The sequence below is a fragment of the Aspergillus brasiliensis genome (genome assembly GCF_001889945.1).
Source record: "Aspergillus brasiliensis CBS 101740 unplaced genomic scaffold ASPBRscaffold_4, whole genome shotgun sequence".
Lineage (NCBI taxonomy): Eukaryota > Fungi > Ascomycota > Eurotiomycetes > Eurotiales > Aspergillaceae > Aspergillus > Aspergillus brasiliensis.
Genome location: NW_027137445.1, coordinates 2,148,756 through 2,170,204, shown reverse-complemented (window position 1 = coordinate 2,170,204; position 21,449 = coordinate 2,148,756). Strand labels below are relative to the sequence as shown.

Below are 21,449 nucleotides of genomic sequence, written 5' to 3'. Positions count from 1 at the left end.
TGATTGCTTTCGGATTGAGCAGTACCTGCTGGGAGGCTTGTCCTATGAGCCGAGTGAAATGGGAGGACACGCCTTTAGAGCGGCATTACTTAGCCAGATCAAGTGACAAACCCCGGGAATGTACAACACCTTTCAATATAGCGGAGTCAAGATTCTATAAAGTAAATTACTTTTGATTTGAAATATATACAATTTAATCGTCACATATGATACACTAGAGATTATGCTATGATACAATGAGTAAGAGTAGAGATCAAGTCATACAAGGTCATCATCCGAACACCTTCCCCCAGACAATAGCGCCAAATACCCAAAGATAGTAAAGAGCAAATGCGCAATGGAGACCTTAAGAAGTTTCAGTTTCTGTAGCCACCGGAGCTTCTGCTGTTACTGCAAGTCCACTCTTGTCGGCATTGAACGTGACACGAGCGGTTTGCCCAGACGTGACTTCGCCGCGGATGATCTTATCAGCCAGCTTATTGCCGATTTCTTTGGCGATCAAGCGATTGAGGGGCCGAGCTCCGTATTTAGGATCATAACCTTTCTCGCAAAGCCAGTCTTTGATCTCGTCATCGACTTTAAGAGTCATTCGGCGGTCATCGAGACGCGATTGCAGCTCCTTCACTCTGATATCAACAATATCCCTCAGAGCATCGCGGGACAGCCTCTTGAAGATGATAAATTCGTCGATACGGTTAAGGAACTCTGGCGGATAGGCCGATTGTACAACGTCCATAACCGATTTCTTGGTCTCAGGCGAAAGCTCGTTATCCCCACCTTCCTTGTAGGGGTGCAAAGGATCGGCACCCACAAGGATGTCGGCTCCAAGGTTCGATGTTAGAACAATGAGAGTGTTCCTGAAGTCAACCTTGTGGCCCTGAGAATCTGTGAGGAAACCCTCATCAAGAACTTGCAACAGTAAAGCAGAGATGTCGCGATGCGCCTTCTCGAACTCATCGAACAACAGAACCGCGTAAGGCTTCCTCCTCACGGCCTCTGTAAGTTGACCGGCGTCATCGTATCCAACGTAGCCGGCTGGAGAGCCGATCAGACGACTGATAGTATGCTTCTCTTGAAATTCGCTCATGTCAAACCGAACAACAGCCGTCTCCGTAGAGAACAGAAACTCGGCCATCTTCTTGCAGAGCTCTGTCTTGCCAACACCCGTAGGACCAAGGAACATGAACGACGCGAGGGGTCGGTTCTCTCCGCTAAGGCCTGCTCTTTGCATGCGGACTGCATTTGCGACTGCGGAGAGAGCCTCGTCCTGCCCACGAACGGATTTGCGTAGAGTGTCTTCCATCTTGATAAGCTTCTCCACCTCACCGGCCATCAGCTTATTGACAGGGATGCCAGTGGTCCGAGAGACCACGTTTCCAATGTCATCAGCGGTGACAGAGTCGTGAATGAGACTAGTCTGAGTATTTGTGGCTTGCTCTTCACCCTCCTTAGGCAGCTTGGCTTCGAGACTAGGAATGGTGGAATATCTCAGTTCACCCGCCTTTGCAAAGTTTCCTTCTCTTTGAGCTTGCTCCAACTCGAAACGAGCACGCTCCAGCTCTTCCTTCGTACGCTTGAGTTCTTCTATTTCTGATTTCTCCTTTTCCCACACCTCAGTCAATTTTCTCGCTTCTTCTTGTTTAACTTTCAGATCTTCCTGGAGTTTATCTCTTCTTTCGCGGCTACTGACGTCGGTTTCCTTGCGAAGCGACTCGAGCTCAATCTGAATGGTGGTAATATCGCGGTCAAGCTCTCTGATAACATCGGGCTTCGATTCTTGCTGTAGTCGCAAGGCAGACGCCGCCTCATCGACTAGATCAATAGCCTTATCGGGAAGGAATCGGTCGGTGATGTATCGGTTGCTGTAAGTTGCTGCCGCCACCAAAGCACCATCCGTGATTCGGACACCATGGTGCACTTCATACTTGTTCTTGATACCACGCAAGATGGATATAGTAGCGGCAACCGAGGGTTCCCCGACTTGGATAGGCTGGAACCGTCTAGCCAGAGCCACGTCCTTCTCAATCAACCTGTACTCGTTCAAAGTCGTGGCACCACAGCATTGCAGCTCTCCGCGAGACAATGCCGGTTTTAGAAGGTTGCTGGCGTCGATACTGCCTTCGGCCTTTCCCAAGCCAAGCAAGGTATGAAGTTCATCAATGAAGAGGATCACGCCCCCTTGCGCATCCTCAACCTCCTTAAGAACAGACTTCAACCGTTCTTCAAAGTCACCTCTGAATTTAGCACCAGCAATGAGAGACCCCAAATCCAGAGCAATAACACGTTTCTCCTTGATGCTCTCCGGAACGTCTCCCTGGACAATTCTTTGTGCCAAACCCTCCAAGACTGCAGTCTTTCCGGTACCCGCAGCTCCGATCAGGACGGGGTTATTCTTCGTTCGCCTGGACAGAACTTGGATTGTGCGATGGATTTCGGCATCACGTCCAATGACCGGGTCTAACTTGCCTGCCTTAGCTCTGGCGGTGAGGTCGACACCGAATTGTTCCAAGGCTGACTTCTCCGGTTCACCACCAAGGTTCATGCGATGGGTACCTCCGGGAGGATGAGGGCGACCATTGGCATAAGTGCGGATAGGCAAGACGGATGGGAGCCGGGCGACATTCGGTATCCGGGTGCGCGCAAGTAGACGCAATGCTTGAGAAGGTTGAAGAACGCGGTTCGAAGACGGTAAGGTGGATGGCCGGAGAAGCCGACCCCGAGCGAGTTGTAACCTTGACGACATGGTCAAACAGCCGGCTGTGTGCACAGTTGGGCGTGGAAGCAAAAGGCACAGCACTGCAGATCTTCAGTCGAGCTCCCCATATAGCTTGGGGGACCTATATACCTCGCCGGGACAGGCGGCCAGCCGATTGCCTCCCAGGCGTCGCGAGGCTTCTCGAAGGCTCCACCGCACGACGGACGGTGAGTGGCGGAAGCTCCCCCAAAAGGGCCAGCGAGCTCCATCACCGTGGGGTCACATGACCAGCCGGAATGAGGGGCTCAGTTGGTGCCGCCGAAAAATTTCACTACTCGGACCCTCCGCTGAAAAAATACTTCAGAACACCTTTCCCCTCCTATTTATTCCTCCTTTTCTTCTCCTTTTCTTCTACTCACCACACACATCTCCCCCAAACACACATTCACAATGGGTTTCACTGATCTCGCCTCCGACGCCGGCCTCACCCGTATGTTCCCATTTTCCCTTTCTTTCTCATCATTTCCCTCTCCAATCTGCTCTCAGCAGTAACTAATGGTACCCCTCAGTTGCCAACAACTACCTGGCTTCCAGGAGCTACATTGTTGGGTAAGGCACACCTTTAGGGACCCTTCCCCTCCCCTTCCCCTTATCACTGGTGCCTTGTGTGAAAGTTTCTTCCTTGTTTGCATGATGAAAAGAAATTGGTCCGTGTTTATGAGGCGGCTTAAGACCCCGCTGAAAGATTAAACACAATTGCGAGCAATCGCGTTTCTGATTACTTGGAAAAATTTTTCTTGCTTTGCTTTCTGTTTCCTATCGTTCATGAATATTTTCACTAGCAATGATGGTGGCACGAAGCTAACTTAAATGTAGCGATGCTCCTTCCCAGGCCGATGTCGTGACCTTCAAGGCCTTCTCCGGTGCTCCTGACGCCGAGAAGTACCCCCACGTTGCTCGCTGGTACAAGCACATCGCCTCTTTCGAGGCTGAGCACGCCACTCTCCCTGGCGATGCCTCCAAGCCCTACACCTCCTACGGCCCTGAGTCCACTGAGCTGCCCACCAACCCCAAGGCTGCCAACGACGAGGACGACGACATGGACCTCTTCGGCTCCGACGAGGAGGAGGAGGACCCCGAGGTCGTCAAGGAGCGTGAGGCTCGTCTTGCTGAGTACAAGAAGAAGAAGGAGGCCAAGCCCAAGCCCGTTGCCAAGTCCCTCGTGACTCTTGAGGTTAAGCCTTGGGGTATGTTTCATCCCTATATCTCGCAGATTGTACGATGCTAATAGCCAATTACAGATGATGAGACCAACCTTGAGGAGCTTGAGGCCAACGTCCGTGCCATCGAGATCGACGGTCTGGTCTGGGGTGCCTCCAAGTTCGTTACCGTTGGTTTCGGTATCAAGAAGCTCCAGATCAACCTTGTCGTTGAGGACGAGAAGGTCTCTCTGGATGAGCTCCAGCAGCAGATCGAGGAGGACGAGGACCACGTCCAGTCCACCGATGTTGTAAGTACAGATGAAAACCTAAGTCGCTGTGATGATGCTAACGAAACTCCCACAGGCTGCCATGCAGAAGCTGTAAGCGGAACGTTGTTTAATGATGAAGATAAATGGTGTGATGATGGATTATTTTATGCTATCCCACGGAAATATACTGTCATGAACTTGAATAACCCAAGCCGACAGGGGACACCCCTCGGCATAACGAATACCAAAAACCAAATAAATACCCAATTAATAACATATCTCGTGCACATGTAGTGGCGTCTCGTAAATTGATACTTCAACTCTTGTCCCAGCAAAACCACACTGGACTACACCAAGTAGGATGAGCAAATGGGATGCTGCCCAATTCAATCAAATTGGTTGGGCCTTTGGCGGGGTGTGTGGTCCGGACCTGAATTCCTTGCCAAGTGCAGAAGAGGTGCCATTGGTCTACCGTAGAATCAAGATGCGCAGATTACAGCTACCGAGCTACTGATAACTGGACTAAGCTCACGAGCGAGCCAGCTATCTAGCCAGCCAATCTCGACCACTGGCCTTGTTTAACATACCGAAATCAAGACACCTTCCTGATATCAATTCATTCCGAATCAACCTAGTCTACTGTGAAAAAGAAGAAAACAAACAAAGAAAAATGGGATTCATCTCCCGCGTCATCACACTCTTCGGCCTTGTCCTGCTCGCCCATGCGTACGTTGGAACACACCTCTCGAGTCCACCTACCTACATTAATCCCATCAAACTAACAAGAAATATAACTCATTATAGAGGCTACTCCGCCCACGAACACACCCTCCTCTACAGCAACACAGGCATCAGCAGCGCCACCACCAGCAGTAGCACCGCCCTCCCCCTCGACATCGTCATCGAGGCCCTCGCATCACTAGTCCTCGTCTCGGCGGGACTTGTCCTGGGCGCCGACAAACTCAAGCCGATCAGTTGGAGTGAATGGGCGGGTCAGATTGAGCGCGAGGGTGGTGGTAGGAATCCGTACCTTAGGTTGGAGGAGCGGTATGGGTTTTGGGATGTTAGGGTGAGTCTCACTCAATCTTTCCTTTCACCCTCCCCCGCCCGGGGGGGTTTTATGTTTTCTGGATGGTGCGAAATATATTGGGAGGATGGGGGTATTTGAGAAGGGTTAATGCTGATGTTTTCTGGAACAGGCTAAGAGGAAGGAGTTTGCGGATTGGATGAGGGGGGAGGTTCCTGTTAAGGAATAGGTGAGAAATCGGTTGGCTTTATGGATGTTTTGATGGGATCAATGGGATGCGTGTAGTGTTGGGTATTTCGATGTATTATATATGTACGTTTGACTGATCGATTGATGGGATTGAAATGAAAAGATATCTGATTTACTGAACGATTGTATTGTGGGGTTTGGGTTCGATTTGGTTTATGGTACTAGGGTTGAAGGGGAATTATATACCAGGTTCAACCAGACTAAAAATGTGTTGGTGGCGTCTGAGGACTTGATATACTAGGCTTCGGGCTTCGTTTGGCTTGCTGATTTTGCAGCCTGGGGAGTGGTTAGTATATCAAGACAGTATATGCTACTAGGACTCTCCTGCTCATGGAATGGATAGGTTCTTTACAAGCAGCGCTGGAAAGTGGTGGGGGAGCAGATGAGATGCTGGATTGAATAGGGCGGCGCTGGATACGACTATCTACCTGCTACACACCTCAGTCGAATGTGACTGCCAATGCCTCAACCTCTACAATCATATCTGCCTGCAGATTTACTCTACGCCTTGATAGAAGAAAGTGCCTGATAGTGCAGAAAGGCTCAGAGTCCTTCCCCACAACAGAAATACTCACCTGAAACGCGTATATCATCATCGCGTCCATCAATGACGCCCAGCATATTCAAGCTTGTTTTGAAGAATTCTTCCATAAGATTAACACGTTCTTCGCGTCTCCAACTTCCGCGGGCCATTATCCGTCAGGTCGACTGGAATGTTGTCCGTCCATCGAACGGCCCGGTCTAGCCTCGGAACCCAAGATGAGTAAGTGAGTGTGATGGATGGAGCGAATTGATGCATTCATTGAGTTCATTCAGTCATGAGCGAGATGGCATGTAAGTAAAGCGTGTAAAGTATTCACGTACACGACGACGCGTCCACCCATCGATATTATCATCGACATCGTCATGGCTCAAGCGTTGAGCAGCGTCATCAGCACTGCATTCGGACAAAAAGTCCGGAGATGGGTATCGTAGACATCTTTTTCCCATTTCTATAGGAGTTTGCGCGGGATGACGCGGCAGGACGATTGAGCAGAGTAACCGGTGTAGACACGTATCGGCAGTTGATGTTATCTTAAAGCTGCTTGCTGGTAGGGTAAGTAGTTAATTGTGCAGTCTGATGGTAGATGTGAATAGTGTCGGCATTGAGAAGAAACTCCTGAAGGGTGTCGGCTTTCACTTTCTTAGTTCATCTGTTTGGTTTTAGTCCTGCAGGTGACGAGAGCGAGGCCACGCAATAGTCAGTAGATCATTGAACTGTTGTTGGTTACTAACTTAGAAGGTTGGTCAACCGATATAGTCAGCGAATGATATTCGACATGCAGTTTATAGTTAGTGTGGTCAATCATCCGTCATTGTAGTGGCATGCTCGTTCATGATAATTCTAGAAGTGGTGAGGCAATTCGGGACCCCTCTTGCCTGACACACTCAGGTGCTCAATTTTGGACTTTCCATCCCGTTCTATTTAAGGTGCTGGTCGCAAACTCTCAGCCCGTCTTGGGTCGTTCAAGACGGAAAGTCAAAAACATGTCCAATCGGGGGCATTTACTTGTGCTTGAGCAGTTCGTACTCCATACTAAACGAGGTGAGATGGTGGGGTTGATTTGATTAGTTAGGAAGAGAAACAAGCGCACGTCTAAAGCAAGACACGGATGGCAGGCGGACAACACAACCACACAACAGGTCAGGCCTTCTGACTGGCCTGAATGTAAGACATATCACGATGACATGGATGGTAAACATAGACCTCCTAGTAACTAGTAAAGTTGGTTCACTTTGTCTGGATAGGATGGATCGGTAACAACACAGCGAACAATATCCAATTTTGGTTAGTGAAGCATTATTCAACGGACATGAGAATAATATTGGGAATGGAGATGATGGATGCTCCAAGTGGGTATCAATACGAAGATCTATTAGTAGTTATCCATAGGTGCAAGCATGAGGATGACAAGTCCTTTCTCAGTAGCAATAAGCTGGCTGGGTCTAGTTAGTATTCGTCTATGGAATAAAAGTGAAGGGAAATTGGTGGGCAATAATAGTCAATAATGAGGAAAAGCAACGTAACCCAACCACTGCTTACAGCCTTACCCCGTAGCACCGACGGCGAAAGGTCTCTTCTTCCTTTTGCCCTGCCTTCACGGGGGAAGACAGGCAATTTTTAGCGAACACAAAGAAATAAAACTCCGGGCCATGGACCCTGTTATGTAACGGGTATGTGAGTGAATCTTCGCCGAAAGGACATCTCACTTCAAAGGCTGGCGCCATCTACTACGGAGTAGTACTTATTGATAGATTCCCATTATGAATCTTTATTCAATGCTCAATTTGGGCGGCGCCCCACCAATTGGAGGGTCTTAAACTCTCGATATCGACCGAATTAACGGGGGTGTTGGGGATGGCGTCCGATTGAGACAAGGGCGGGAAGGAGAGAGGGGCTGTCGAGCATTGGCAGGGTTAGAGAGAGATGGCCCGGTGGAATTCTTAGCCTAGCCTGGATACTGTGAGTGTGAAGTTCTTCTTGACCCTTGTGCCCTGCCATGCGTCATGTTTATCCCTGTACGAGGGAGGGAGGTAAAGTTGAGTCAAGTACTTAGTTATGGCTATTCATTTATGCCCAGTTGATAGGTATGGAGTACGTGTGCGAGGCCCTTCTTCCCTTGCATCACACGGGTGGTAATTAAGTAAAATGTCCGTATCCGACCCTTTCTTGGGCCGGAGATTTGAGACCCCTGATACCGCTGTACCTTACGGTAGACTGGTCTGGCCTAGTGCCATGTCTTAAATGGAGGAAGAAAGAAAGAGAGAGAGGATGAAAGGATTGATCGACACTTCCCAAGTCCATGCACTTCCCCTCGGTTGCATACGTACGCTTTGCTCATGTAGGAACAGGACAAGACAGCAACCACGCTCTTGGCATCTTGCAGGTCAACTATACTATTTACTAGCTAGTCTCTTTCCCTCTCATTTATGGTTGATGTTTAGTGTTTTCCCGGATCGGCTGTACCCCGGAAGACGACCGAAAATGAAAAGGTGCGTAAAAGTACTTGCGAGCCATGTAGGGATCGAATCACGTTCTATTGTGCGGTGGTGCCGAAGGGCTCGTCATGATCTTACGTCAGGTATCAATTGCGAGGGTTGGGATGGAGGGATGATGCGTCTTTTGGTGGTTTGTTACGTGGACAAGCAGGGTGTGGCAGTAAACGAGGCTTGTTATCGGTTAAGTATTGCCGTTGCTACAGTTCCTTTCCATCTCACCAACTTGTCTGTCTGTCGGTAGAACCCGTCAGTTGTTTTTCAAAGTGGCGTGCCTGACGGCCATGAAAGGCTAGACTGGTCGGATGTACTACCTCGTATGACAAGCTTTGAATGCGTGGCTGGGCAAAAACAAGACAGGATAGGACAAGGCATTCATGCGGTGGCAGGCATGCTTCGTACGTTGGGACATGAATAGTCTCTTTTGCCTTTTTTTTTTTCTTACCATTTTGCCAATTGGGTTGGTCCATGCGGGCCGGTGGTGCGCATGCCAGAGCGGCCCTAAGGATGGGTGACTCCGGTAATCTAAGATTTAGTGGGAAGGGTGATGGCCCGCCCCTTTAGTGACTCGGATACTAACGTCTGTTTTTCTGTGTAGTTTTAGTTGACTACACTTTGTACCACTCTTGCTCCCTTGAGTCTACGGAGTAGGTTTGAATTCTCAAACAAGGTTAGAATGAACAGCATACACAGGGGACACTCCTTAATAGAATTAATTTGATCAGTGGGCCATCAAACTCAAAACTGAAGGGGAAAACAACAGATCGAGCGACTGGGCTTCCTAATTCTTCTTTGCTTTTCTCCCATCACCATTAATTCTTCCTATTCTCAACTTCGGCCAAGGGCCAGAACTAACCCAGGTTGCATTCACATTATTCGAACCAACCGCGGTGGCTCCAGGCGTGTAGATCTATAGGACACAACCATCATTGGGCGGGGCGCCCGCAGCAGGAGTGGATCGCGGCAGCTGACGCTGTATTCCGATGGCCTCCCCCAAAAATAGCAGAGGTATACGCAACCCTCTTGCGGAGGAGGCCATTCAGAATGCTGACTAACTGACCTAGTGGCCCGTCTTTGCCTGCAATTAGTCCGAATTGGGGCGTTTTAGTTGCGCCATCTGATGATTGTTTACTCTCCAGTACGCCTTGGCACTGGTCTTTCCAGCATCGCCCTGCACGCTGGACACTCGCTCGTCCCGCCCTCTCAGCCACGCGCAGCGACTCAGACTCATCCAGAAAATGCGAGACGCGGACCGAGCTGCTGATTGTGGATCCCTTTCCTCCATTGCCACTAGGAGTGTAGACGAGGAGGTTGTGAAAGGCGTGCAGACAGGGCTGATGGAGATTGCAGAGGGATGAATGGCACCTGTGGTGCTGCAATTGCTTTTTGTCTTATTTTGAAAATTTAGATTATTCTAATTGATTTAATTTTGGCGCAAATTCCCTCTTTCTACTCCCCTGCTTTACTCTATTTAAAGGTTGCCCCTACGCCTGTCAACCACTGCGTCCCTTTCCCTTCTTCCCCAAGTGATACTATAAAGCATCCCCCACGGTCGTTCCACGAACCTCAACAACTTTCGCTTCACCTCTTCAACTTCAAAAGACACTCGCTAGTCTATCGATCGCCTCCGCACGATCCACTTCAATCTACAACCCGAGCACTCAGATCTTGATTATCACTCGCTAGCAAGATGCGTTCTTCCATCCTCCTCGTCGCTTTCTCGGCTCTCGCCGCTGCTCAGTCCTCCGTTGCGGTGGTAAGGATATCCTTTAGTCCTGTCCTTTGGTATTCAGTCCTTGTGCAAGAGCAACCTGCTAACATACAATTCCAGCCCCAGGGTCAGCCTTCCGCTGCTGTCACCTCTTCCCCTGTCATCCCCACTCAGGGCTCCCTGCCTGCTGGTGCTTCCAGCGTCGTTATTGGATCTAGCGGCGTTCCCTCTTCCTTCGCGAAGTCGGCCAGCGCCTCTGCTTCCACTTCCACCAAGACTTCCACCAAGACCTCCAGCTCCGACTCCTCCACCTCCACCAGCGACTCTTCGTCCAGCAGCGGCTCCAAGTCCAGCTCCAGCACCTCCTCTGGCGCTGGTGTCCCTCTCGCCACTGCTGGCCCCGTCGGTCTTTCCGTCGTTGCTGGTGCTGCTCTCGCCGCTTTTCTGTAAATGAAGAGCGCAAGTGCTCTTCCTTGCTCTTAGATGGTGTCAAGTCTCGACCGTCACAAACCCCACCAGAGTGGGGAACAGCAGATACCCAAGGCGATCGGACTTTCCAAGCCATTCTGAACCTCGCAAGGGTGAGGCGCTATGAAATCAAAGGGGACGGATGTTCTGCGGTTTTTCTTCTTCTGACATATGTAACATTGCTGGGAAGGCTTTTCTTTTCTTTTTGGATCTTCCTCTCAAAGGTTCACCGCGTGTTCACCAGAGATGCATAACTGCGGCGCACATAAGATTTCATTTCTCTAGTAATTTTTAATCGTTTAATGAGGACATGGTAAATACACAATACACCGGAATTTCTGGAATGCCGAAGCTACCCCTTTCATCTTAAACCCAACCACTTGTAAGTCTGAAGTAGTGCAATGCTTTAGTTCGAAGGGGTAGACTAGCATTTGATCAAAGACGTTAGTCAAACCCCAGATTTGATTCCGAATCAGACATAGACCGTCATTATGGGACCTACCGTTCATGAAAAAGGGCTTAAGCCTATCCAGTATCCACAACCCCAGATCGAACACACTGACAAGTCCTACGCCACCCTGAAAGAAGGCAGCTCATTTCAGCTACCTGCATAAATCGCGAGGACCTGTGCCATTCATCCCGAAACTAACTGCTATAGATGCTCTGAAACGGCCGCATTGCCATTCTGCAACTCTCACGTGCCTTGCACTACTATCCTACACCTGCCAAGCATAAATGCCAGAGTAACTTCTTGGGTCTGATCTTTGACTCGCGTTCTACTTCAACGATTTCTGCTCTGCTTCAACAGACCAAGTTACCCCACAAGATGACCTCGCAGGCGTCTAGATCCTACTAGATGGCGCAAGTAAAGGATATGCATCATGGCTTCAGGCTACTACAGGCTACCATCTTTGTGTCTTGGTACCTATAAATCATGCCATCAAAGTAATAATAGGCTGCAGTGGGATGATTGCATTAGAAGACCAAGCGAATAGTAGACCCGGTACTACTTCTACCATGAGAGACGCTGAGCGAGCTACATATGGCTATAAAGATTGACGAGGAACTATGCCACAGATCCCTTGTGAGATTCCCATTACTCATTGCCACGGTTCATACAGGCATTGGTAATTTCTATAAGTGTACACTGCCTTTTTCTGAGGATGAAGGAGTGGGAAATGGGAGTACGTAAAGCAAGCCGGAGTCAAGGTACCAAGATATAGTGTTAGCTCTATGTCAATTTAAATACACGAGCGCCTCGAGATAGAAGCATTAAGAGGACAGGAAAGCCAGAGGGTCTGGTGAAGCTCGTGGTGACGGTGAATGCTTCAACCGTCACTGTATACTACGAGCGCTCTGGAAAGATGTCGCTGCATATAAGGAAAGTGATTAAAGATCGTATGGTTTGTCCGCTACCTTAAGTGTACAATATTGCAATATTTCAAACCTCTTTCCCTAGTCTACTGACCGCACATTTGCTGGGATAGTACCCAAGCTTTGCGTAGGCCAGACTCTCCTGATACACTTGCCTCTTTTATGGGGATGGAAAGCTCTTGCTCCTTCTCACCTTAGCCATCCAAGCCCGCCCTCCCTTCCATCTCTGCCCAGCACAGAGACATGAATACTCGTCCATCTCCGTTCTCCTCAACCTTCTTCTTATTTTCTTCTTCAGCTCTCTTATTGACCGTGTCACAGCTCGCTATATGCGGGCACTTAGAGTAGGGCTTCCCTGTCTAAGGTGACGAGTCTTGCCTTCGGGCAAGCAATTTTTGGACCATTTTCGTGTCGTTGGGCTTACACTGAACCCTTCGGTACACAGTTTTCCTTTGTCAATGTAAATACGTCTGTTGTTTGGGAGAGTAGGATGTTTTGATGTTCTTGTTGCTCCAATGTGCTGTTCACTGATTCGTCCTGGTTGATTCAGTGCTCTACTCGTTCTGATGGTCCTGTTGTACCATCTTGCTACTCAGTCAGCTATATTGCTTGTCCTTCTGCATCTTTCCTGCTCTCTTCATCTGCCGTGTGCATCCACTGCTTCTCTGATACATGTATGGCAGTCTGTTGTTCCTCTTGGGGTTCCAATACCCGGCCGTGTATGGCGAATATGATGCGAACCTGTGTAAGGCTGATTTCTGCCATCATGTATGTTTCCTATGGCTTCTGATTGTACGGAATTAGGATAAAGATGTTTGTTAGAGATAGTCAGCTGCTATTTCCAGTAGTATGTTCAGAAACAGCAGGCTCTGACTCCGAAATACTGATGAGTAGATGATGCTCTAGTAGCAATAACACGTCAGATACCAGACGTAGTGGTAACGCTCTCCAGACGCATCAGGGAACTAACTAGACAATGGCCCACGTATACACATGTTGTCTCTAGTAACGCCAAGGTTGCGAGAGAATAGGATCATCATCGCAGACAGGTATACCAAGCAGACAGAAATTGAGAAGAGACCTACCTAATGATCTTGACCATGAACCACCGCTGACTTAAGCATTTTAACTCACGCACTATACTAATACTAAGTAACAGTGATCAAGCGCGCGTGGCGAGAGCTCGGTTTGGTATTCAGAAAACCAACTTAGATATAATTTGCTGTTGATAACCATTAAGTTGGTCAATGGGCTAGATGGTGTATTTGGCACGGCCCACAAGAGTAGCTAGTTTTTTGCCCTTAGCTTCAGGTTAGAACCTGGCCTTGCGCTTTTCTTTTTGTCTGCTACCTTGTTGGGTCAGGTCCAGACGCTTAGCTTCACCCTACAAACAAGCTACAGTGGCAGTTTTTATTTACCAAGCAAGCTTCGGGTCGCTTCGCTTGTGCAGGGTTCTGGAAGGAATCAGAATGGAAGTTTTGGGCAGCTATGCTCATTACATTTCCTAAAACGCGCTGTTCAGACGCGACTCCACGTGACTGTTCCACGCGCGCTGTTTGCTTACCCGATATGGACTAGTAACCAGCGCTTCACCTCATCAAAACAAAGAACAACAAGCGGCCGTCGGGGGCAACGGATCGGGACCGAGCCATCATCATCCACCTTGCTGCAAATCATCTATCGTCTTGCCCGGCTTTCACGGTCCACAAAGGGATTCTCGTCTGTGTCACTCGCTTAGATCGACAGGGGCAGCTGGACGAACAACCCACGGCGCAACCATTGATCCCACACGGACCTAACCTCTGGTAGATAGCAACGCAACACACTCGGCCTCAAATTTGAGGTCGCCGTCAATCAGCCAGTATGGTAAGGTTACTTTGCCGTCTGATACCAATCTAAGTTTTACTCGGTTGAGCAATGATCATCTGACAATTTCGTGTTTCCCCTACAGGTGTCATCTCTACGGCGTCTCGCAGCGGACCACGCAGCGTTGCACGAAGAACTTCCTCCCAACTATCTCTTTCCCTCCGACGATGCCTCTGCCGGTGACGACTTGACACAGCTCACTACCCTCCTGGCCGGACCACAGGGTACACCATACTCACAGGGCCTATGGCGATTGCATCTGAAGATGCCCGAGGATTACCCCAAGAGCCCGCCCAAAGCGACATTCAAAACAAGGATATGGCATCCAAACGTGGAGGAGTCGACGGGTGCGGTCTGCGTGGATACACTGAAGCGGGACTGGAAGCCCAATTTGACCTTAAAGGATGTCTTGATCGTATGTACCCTACCATGCACAGTCGACAATTTCCGGACCTTTATCTGACATGTTGATTAGACAATCTCCTGCCTCCTCATATATCCCAATCCCGACTCCGCGTTGAACTCGGCGGCCGGCGCACTACTCCAAGAGAATTACGATGCGTTCGCACGCCAAGCGAAACTCATGACCTCCATCCACGCTCCCGTCCCAGCAGAGTTAGCTTCGGCAGTATCCGAGGCGAAAACGAGAGGCGAAGACGCTGGAACAACCATCCCAGAAGAGCAAGAATCGTCCCGCTCGCTACGGCCGCGAAGGGGGGCCAGAATCGCCACAGTCACTATGAAAAAGAGAACTACTCGGAAGATGGCCGAAGAGAGCTCGAGCTCACGATCATTTTCTCATCAACCCAGCACACCAATTGAACAAGAATCACAGCAACCAGAAGAACCTCACGATACCCTTGTCCTTGATACGAACATCTCCGACAGTGAATCCGAGACATCTACCAATGCTAGTAAAGAAAACGACCCTTCCCTATCTCCTTCCCCAGTCCGACTCGCACCGCCTAGTATCCGCAAGAACGCTTTCGGGAAACGTCCCCTCTCCGTCTTGACCATGCCGATGGACTTAGACGACCCCTTCTCCATGGACACAGAAGACACGACAGTAGACGGCATGTCCGCATCCGAGAAGAACATCGCAGCAAACCACCCCAGTGACCTCCCAGAACGCGGCCACTCCCCACAGAGAAAATCCCCGAAGCTGTCGGTACTCGACAAAGGCATCAACTCATCAGGTCGGATACGCGAAGACCTCCAGATCTTCGAAGACGATCCGGACCCTGCCGAGTTAGGCTTCGTACGACGAGCCAGCGGCGACGGCAAGGAGAATCCCCGAGCCTTAGCCGGACTGAAAGAAACCGACTCTACGATACGGACGTCTAATCCAAACAATTACCCCACAATTCTCGCCCCCTCAGCGTCGAGATCCGTCTCGTCCGGCTCGAGCTTATCAAAACCAATTCCGGGGTCACGGAGAGTCTCGTCTTCGAATGGGAAAAAGGCCAAACCTCGAATTGGTATTCGCAGACTGTAACCATAATAACCACCACCTCTGCCACTTTATACCCACGCCTGTATCTTCTCTATACCCTCTATCTCTTTCTCTTCCGTTAGCATACTACATATACCACACCACTATCACCCTCTAATACCCAAACGAACATAGCATAGCTTCATGAACACATGCTTGATTGGATTCATTCAGGACCACCTCTAGCGTCATTACGTCCCAACGGAAACAAGTCTGTTGGACGGACGGGAATGGATACATACCTCCTTTCACCATCACATTGGAAAAAATTACCGGGCATAGCTTCCCCTCTGGGAAGATTTTGGCGTTCTCATTTTGCATATTTCCTCCACACGGCCTGTACCGTACACTTCTTGCCTCCTTTCATAGCCATAGCCATAGCCATAACCATTGCATTCCACACTGCCACCTTTTCTTTTTTTTTTTTACTCAATTCTTTTGCTTGTATAAGACAACAAGTAGTTCCAACTGGGCTGACTCTTGATGAAATACACATAGAAATACCTTATCATCAATTCAATCCAATCTCGCAGGAAATAGGGGGTGAGTAGCTAGCTGGTAGTAAGTAGTATTAGTGTCTCGAAATGGATGGCCGATATTGGGTAAGTTATCTGGAGCTGCACGTGCCTGGGTGTATTTATTACCTTCATTGAAAGTCGTAGTACTAGACTAGTATCGAGAAATCAAAAAGAAGACCGTTGATGCTTTTTACTACTCGGGTGTGTATTTGGGTCTCCGTCGATTGATTATGGATGGATCTCCCGTGGCACACGGTTGCTACTTTGTATGCTAACTACTCCGTAGACCATTCACTAATAGAGATCGACATCACCTGTTAGGCACTCCTGATTGATAAAAGCTGACATTAACTATGTGGGGCAACTACAATGCTAAGGACGCTTAATCTGGTGACATGTTTAATTGCACTACACCGTATCACCTACTGGCCTGTGTCGTTAAACCATGAGAAACAACTTGGTAATAATGAGCTATGCAAATATCTAGGATGAATAGACAAATTTTTCCGAGGCATCCCTCGCGACCGACTTCTCCCTCAGTGCAGTCGATAAAGCCACTGCACACCTCATCTCATTCCACTCCTGGACCTCCCTGTCTTCTCTTCCACCAATTGGCTCGTACCTAAATCCGAAAGCCTTGCTAGAAGACCGGTATACTCCACAATTGGTTATCTGGAGATCTTCCTCCATGATGCCATATCGCAGGACTAATTGGAAAACAACTCGGAACAAGAGATCCACCGTTTGGCTTGGAAGGCCTCCAGCAATTATAAGATAAAAAAGACAACACGCTAAGTCGATTAAAGCATACTACTGCAGAGGAATGAGAGGTTGGCGGCTTCGCATGCGTGAACCAGTTGAGATGATGTTCGATAGACCAAAGCCGTGGGGTCACCATCACAAAACCACCCCGATGGACCACCAAGCAAAGACCAGAATCTGTTTCGCAAACGTATAGAACACATCCGAAGAAGTGAATATCTCTGCCCTTTTACAACGCATAGGGGTTGACAGAACGAATAGTGAGGCATCTGCAAGCACGTTAGCTTTCAGTACGAACGAGTATGGGTCGCAACAAGCATCAAGGCAGCACTTACGGGGGACTCTTGCTCAAGTCAGTCTTCAAGATAATAGGAACACGGGTCATCTCAGTGACATCCTGGATGTACTCTCCATCTTCTTCCCTGAGCTTGAACAGCCGCAGGTATCTCTCCTTGTTGGTAAGTTTAGCTTCAGGAGCATCGCCACTGAGCGTTGCGATCTTCGGGTCAGAACGCGTGCGGTGAGGCGCCTGCTGAAGATGGCCATTGCGAGTAGGCGAAGGCGGCATGCTCTGAGTCGAACGGTCAGCAGACGAGTTCAATGACACGCCTGCAGCCATCTCGGTGACTTCCGAAACATCGTCGTCATCGTCGTCAAAGAGAGCATTGACATCGTCGTGGGACATGGTACCGGTATCCGTCTGTCTCCGCATAGCTTCTTCGCGCTCCCGAGCACGTTCCCTGGCAGCTTCTGCTTCACGTGCAGCAGCAGCAGCCTGAGCTGCACGGGAGTTCGCAGGCTTGGGCCGCTCATCCTCAGGAACATAAGCGGAGGACGGCACGCCCTTCTCCCAGTAGAGCTCCAACACACGGGTATCCTTGCGATACTCGGCCTTCTTCAAAGGCAGTTGATCGCAGTGAACCCGCTTCTCGAAGCCGTACTCTGGGATCAGTACGTCAAAGGCGGACTCGTACACACAGATCACAATGCCCTCGCTAATGAGGTCACCACCAACTTCCTGTCGCTCCTTGTCCATGCTTCTGCATGCTTCGATATGCACACTCTGTTCTTGAGCATTGTGAGCGGAATCCTTCTTGTTATTGCAGAGGTCGGCGGTCTTGGTCAAAGACTCCAAGTCATCAGAGAATTCACCGTTAGACAGGACGGCTTCCAGCTGGCGATGAACAACAATATCTGCGTATCGGCGGAAGGGATTGGTGAAGTGAGTGTACACAGGCAAGTTCAGCGTGTAATGCTGGCGCTGATCATCCGGTAGACCACCGGCCACGTAGTACTTCGCACGTTGCATAGCTTTGTGAAGAATAGTCTCCATACCCTGCGTTGATTGTTAGCAATGAATAAAAGGCTAGAATTCTGAAAGTATGACAACAAAACTGACCTTACGCAAGTCATCATCCTGGACTTGGCAGAGGCTGCTCTGCAAAGTTCCACTGCTGGTTGGATCCAGACCGTAGCCGAGCTTGTTCATCCGCTCAACAAAGAGGTGAAGACGACGGGGGTTCGGCGACATCTGGCGACGCAGGAAGGCCTTGTCAGGCAAGGCAGTGACCAATTTGCGAGCCACGAGGAAGTTTGCCTTGTAGCTGAGCTCTTCCACGAGTTCGCGGACAGGGGTAGAGTGGAAGATGTTGTGCTCCACGGGCACATTTTCGTCATCCAGCTGATACAGGAGACGAAGAGGGGGAATACGAGAGACGCGGTTACCGAGCCTTGCTTCCCTAAACTTTGACGTGATAGCGTACAACGCTCTGAGAGTGTCGGCAGTGATGCCAGGGACAGCAAGGGCAGACGTGCCTTGGATCGCGGCATCAACCTCATCATAGCTCAGGCGACCGGAGCTCTTGATGATCGCCTTACCCATCCAGACATCATCGTCGATAGCACCAGTCTCGGGGTCAGCTTTGAATACAACGCTCACTGTGAAGCGGTCTTCGCCGGGGAGCAAGGCGCATAGCTCATTGGAGACACGCGTGGGGAGCATATTCACGAGGCGGTTCATGAGATAGACAGCAGTGCCCCGCTTCTTGGCCTCGCGGTCTACCAAGGAGTTGGCTTTGATGAAGTGGGCAATGTCAGTGACGTGAATACCCACTTCCACCTTTCCATCGGCCAGAGGCTTGATGTGGAAGGCATTGTCGAGTTCCTTGGTACCGCTAGGGTTGACAGTGAAAGTAGTTTCCTGACGGAAATCGCGACGAGTGGCCAGGACAGCCTCGCCTTCATTGGCAACGGACCAGTCCTCCCATCCAATGCTCTTGAGCACGGCATCGGAGAACTCATCAGAACCAAAGTTGTTGTCCCGAAGAAGAGCTTCAGTCTCTACCTTCAGGTCGCCCATCTCTCCAAGCTGCTCGACAAGAGTACCAAAGGGATGCAGGGAAGTGATCGGCCACCGCTTAATGCATGCAACAAAAATGCGGTTGGCGTACTCTTGGTGCTTCTCCACGAAATCCCGAGGAGCCTGCTCTGTTGGGATAGCAATCAAAGGAACACGCTTGTCAGTAGGCTTGAACCACACGATCTTAGGCTTATCCTGCTGGCGTTCCTGTTGCTGACGGCCGTGGCCACCATCTCTGGCCAGCCGCTCGGCCTCCTGCTTCTCCTTCGTCGCCTGGCTACTGGGACGGAGGAGACCAAGGGTTCCCGAGAACATCTGTCCTGCAATGCGCTCGATAACAGCCACGATGTGGCCCGCATACAGTGGCTTCTGCTCGTCGCTGATTTCGTCTTCTTCAACCAAGAGAAGGCTCTGGCCTTCGACTTCGACGTCGTCGTTCTTCTTCTGAGTGGGCCGCTGGCGAAGACTGCCACGGCGACGGATGCTACCATCCGGCCCGACCTCCTGACGGTCTCCGTTGGGGCCAGAGTCAGACCGAGACAGTTTGTCAGCCCCAGCACTGCTGCCGGCGCGAGCCTCGGTGATATCCTTGCGCTTCTTCTTCTCCTCCTTTTCTTTCTTCTGGGACCACACTTCGTCCACATCCAGCAGTTCAACGGCAACAAAGTCACCCTCGAGGGCACGGTTACGATCCTTGCTACCACAGATGAAGATATCAGCGTCCAGGTCGGGAGTGGTTACGTAGGCATCGGAACGGTTCTTCTTGTTCACGCGAAGAATACCAGCAACCAATTGGCCATTGCTCAGCAGCGCCGGCAGGTTTGCCTGGGGCAGGTAAGGAGTGAAGAGGGTCTTGCGCTGCTGCTGCTGCTGTTGTTGCTGCTGCTGGGCAGACAGCTGTGGCGGGGCATGCTGACTAGCTTGAAGACCAAGGCCTTGGCCGTTCAGCTGTCCATTCTGCTGCAGGGCTTGAAGCTGTGCAAGCTGCAGAGGGTTAAGCTGCTGACCACCGCCGAACATCTGTGGTGGGGCCATGACCACCTGGCCTTGGGGCAGCTGAATGAGCTGGGGCTGTTGCGGGTACTGGAAAGACCCAATGGAGCCAATAGACTGGTTCATTGAAGCACGGGCACGGTGGCCAGGCTGGAAACCTCCGCTCTGTTGACCGAAGCTCTTGGGCTGATCCTGGTTCTGAGCCTGATTGTTGGGTTGCCGCCAATTACTATCGAAGTTTCTGGACGAAGACCGTGTGTGACCCTGCTGGCTGCCACGACGCTGATTCTCACCGTCGTTAGCTTGAGGAAATTGGAAGCCGCCAGCACCACGACCAGAGATAGAACCGCGGTTTCCACCCACGGCCATGGATTGACTGCGACCATGACCACCCGCCCGAATGTTACCGGCTCGGTGAAGACCCAAGCCTTGTGGAGCCTGCGAGGTGGGGGTAGACTTATCGTCAGCGCCCGGAGTGGTATCAGAGTCGCCAGGGGTGCTGGGTGCGGGGAACTGGAAGCCGGAGGCCGTCCTCTTCTGCTGAGCCAGTTCCGCGGCCTTCTTGGCTTCAGGAAGCGCAAGCGAGTGACGCCGCTGGTGGCCACCACCGGGAGGACCACCTCGTCCACGTCCATGTCCACTGTTCTCATTCTTTGGTTGGTGGCCCTGTTGCTGCTGGTTGTAGTCGGTATAGCCCGAAGCTCCTGAGGATGGAGCGGGAGGGGGGCCCATGCCGAGACCGGGCAGGGCAGACTGGTTGCGCCGGTGCGAGTGTTGCGTTGAGGTGTTCATAGGTACGCCAAGCTGCTGTTGGGCGAGTTGTGGGAATTGGAACGCATTCAACTGAGGGGAAACGCCTCCCATGGAAGCACCGCCCTGGAGAGAAGGCGAGAATGCCGAAACCTGACCTAGCTGTTGTGGTTGTAACAATCCCATGTTAACGTACTGCTGATGTGTAGCTGCAATTTGCTGTTGTTGCTGCTGAAGAAGCTCAATCTGCTGCTGAATAGCGAGTTGCTCCACTATTTCCACCATGATTAGTACGCTATTCACCAGAGAAGATATGTTACACAGGAATGGGGACGGCATTCACTTACTCATAAGAGGGGTCAATTCAGACGGGCTTCTTCTGTGGGCGATATGGAGCTTGCGCCCCGCGGGGCCGGGAACCCCGGATTGACCCTGTTGATCCATCTTTTCAGACGTAAGATCGGCGGGTATTAGGTATGCAGGCAAGTGTATGGGATCAAAGTGGTCCGCTTCGGGGGGTAGGATTAGAGAATGTTGGAAATGATGGAAGTCACACTCGTCGTGGGTCGCGATTCAGGAGGGCCGATCGGAGGCTGAAACAACGAGAGGTGAACTTGCAGTATACTGGGGGCGAACGATAGGTCAGTAAGGGTGGAAAGGACAAGAAGCGAGCAGTGA

The 21,449-nt window shown here is 50.5% G+C and overlaps 7 protein-coding genes across 7 annotated transcripts; 4 read left to right on the top strand and 3 right to left on the bottom strand.

The window, feature by feature from the left end:
• Positions 1-139: 139 nt before the first annotated feature.
• hsp78 (chaperone ATPase HSP78) lies at positions 140-3,129 on the bottom strand. The gene has a single exon (XM_067624597.1). It carries the CDS (start codon positions 2,741-2,743, stop codon positions 347-349), a length of 2,397 nt encoding a protein of 798 aa, XP_067481075.1. The 5' UTR covers positions 2,744-3,129; the 3' UTR covers positions 140-346.
• Positions 3,130-3,145: 16 nt separating this feature from the next.
• Positions 3,146-4,460, top strand: ASPBRDRAFT_120976 (translation elongation factor 1 subunit beta; the record flags this gene model as incomplete). Its single annotated transcript, XM_067617397.1, has 4 exons — positions 3,146-3,185; positions 3,265-3,304; positions 3,572-3,942; positions 3,997-4,460. 4 exons carry the CDS (start codon positions 3,146-3,148, stop codon positions 4,458-4,460), a joined length of 915 nt encoding a protein of 304 aa, XP_067481074.1.
• A 376-nt stretch (positions 4,461-4,836) lies between these two features.
• ASPBRDRAFT_53919 (membrane magnesium transporter family protein) lies at positions 4,837-5,422 on the top strand (the record flags this gene model as incomplete). Its single annotated transcript, XM_067627141.1, has 3 exons — positions 4,837-4,892; positions 4,971-5,235; positions 5,366-5,422. 3 exons carry the CDS (start codon positions 4,837-4,839, stop codon positions 5,420-5,422), a joined length of 378 nt encoding a protein of 125 aa, XP_067481073.1.
• A 2,269-nt stretch (positions 5,423-7,691) lies between these two features.
• Positions 7,692-8,221, bottom strand: ASPBRDRAFT_41562 (uncharacterized protein). The gene has a single exon (XM_067624596.1). The coding sequence runs from the start codon at positions 7,982-7,984 to the stop codon at positions 7,823-7,825; it is 162 nt and encodes a 53-aa protein (XP_067481072.1). The 5' UTR covers positions 7,985-8,221; the 3' UTR covers positions 7,692-7,822.
• A 1,947-nt stretch (positions 8,222-10,168) lies between these two features.
• Positions 10,169-10,639, top strand: ASPBRDRAFT_194731 (putative GPI anchored protein; the record flags this gene model as incomplete). The annotated part of the gene is made up of 2 exons (XM_067620788.1): positions 10,169-10,234; positions 10,310-10,639. The coding sequence occupies 2 exons, from the start codon at positions 10,169-10,171 to the stop codon at positions 10,637-10,639; spliced, it is 396 nt and encodes a 131-aa protein (XP_067481071.1).
• Positions 10,640-13,653: 3,014 nt separating this feature from the next.
• Positions 13,654-15,796, top strand: ASPBRDRAFT_174712 (putative ubiquitin conjugating enzyme E2). Its single transcript, XM_067619782.1, has 3 exons — positions 13,654-13,897; positions 13,983-14,312; positions 14,373-15,796. Exons 1-3 carry the CDS (start codon positions 13,895-13,897, stop codon positions 15,390-15,392), a joined length of 1,353 nt encoding a protein of 450 aa, XP_067481070.1. The 5' UTR covers positions 13,654-13,894; the 3' UTR covers positions 15,393-15,796.
• A 1,102-nt stretch (positions 15,797-16,898) lies between these two features.
• On the bottom strand, positions 16,899-21,215 carry ssdA (mRNA-binding translational repressor SSD1; the record flags this gene model as incomplete). Its single annotated transcript, XM_067627140.1, has 4 exons — positions 16,899-16,938; positions 17,005-18,005; positions 18,069-21,043; positions 21,119-21,215. The coding sequence occupies 4 exons, from the start codon at positions 21,213-21,215 to the stop codon at positions 16,899-16,901; spliced, it is 4,113 nt and encodes a 1,370-aa protein (XP_067481069.1).
• Positions 21,216-21,449: the final 234 nt, after the last annotated feature.

Coding starts and splice junctions, on each gene's coding strand:
- hsp78 (XM_067624597.1), bottom strand. CDS start 2,743: ATGTCGTCAAGGTTACAACTCGCTCGGGGTCGGCTTCTCCGGCCATCC.
- ASPBRDRAFT_41562 (XM_067624596.1), bottom strand. CDS start 7,984: ATGGCAGGGCACAAGGGTCAAGAAGAACTTCACACTCACAGTATCCAG.
- ASPBRDRAFT_174712 (XM_067619782.1), top strand. Junction 14,313..14,372: donor CCTTAAAGGATGTCTTGATC/GTATGTACCCTA, acceptor CATGTTGATTAG/ACAATCTCCTGCCTCCTCAT.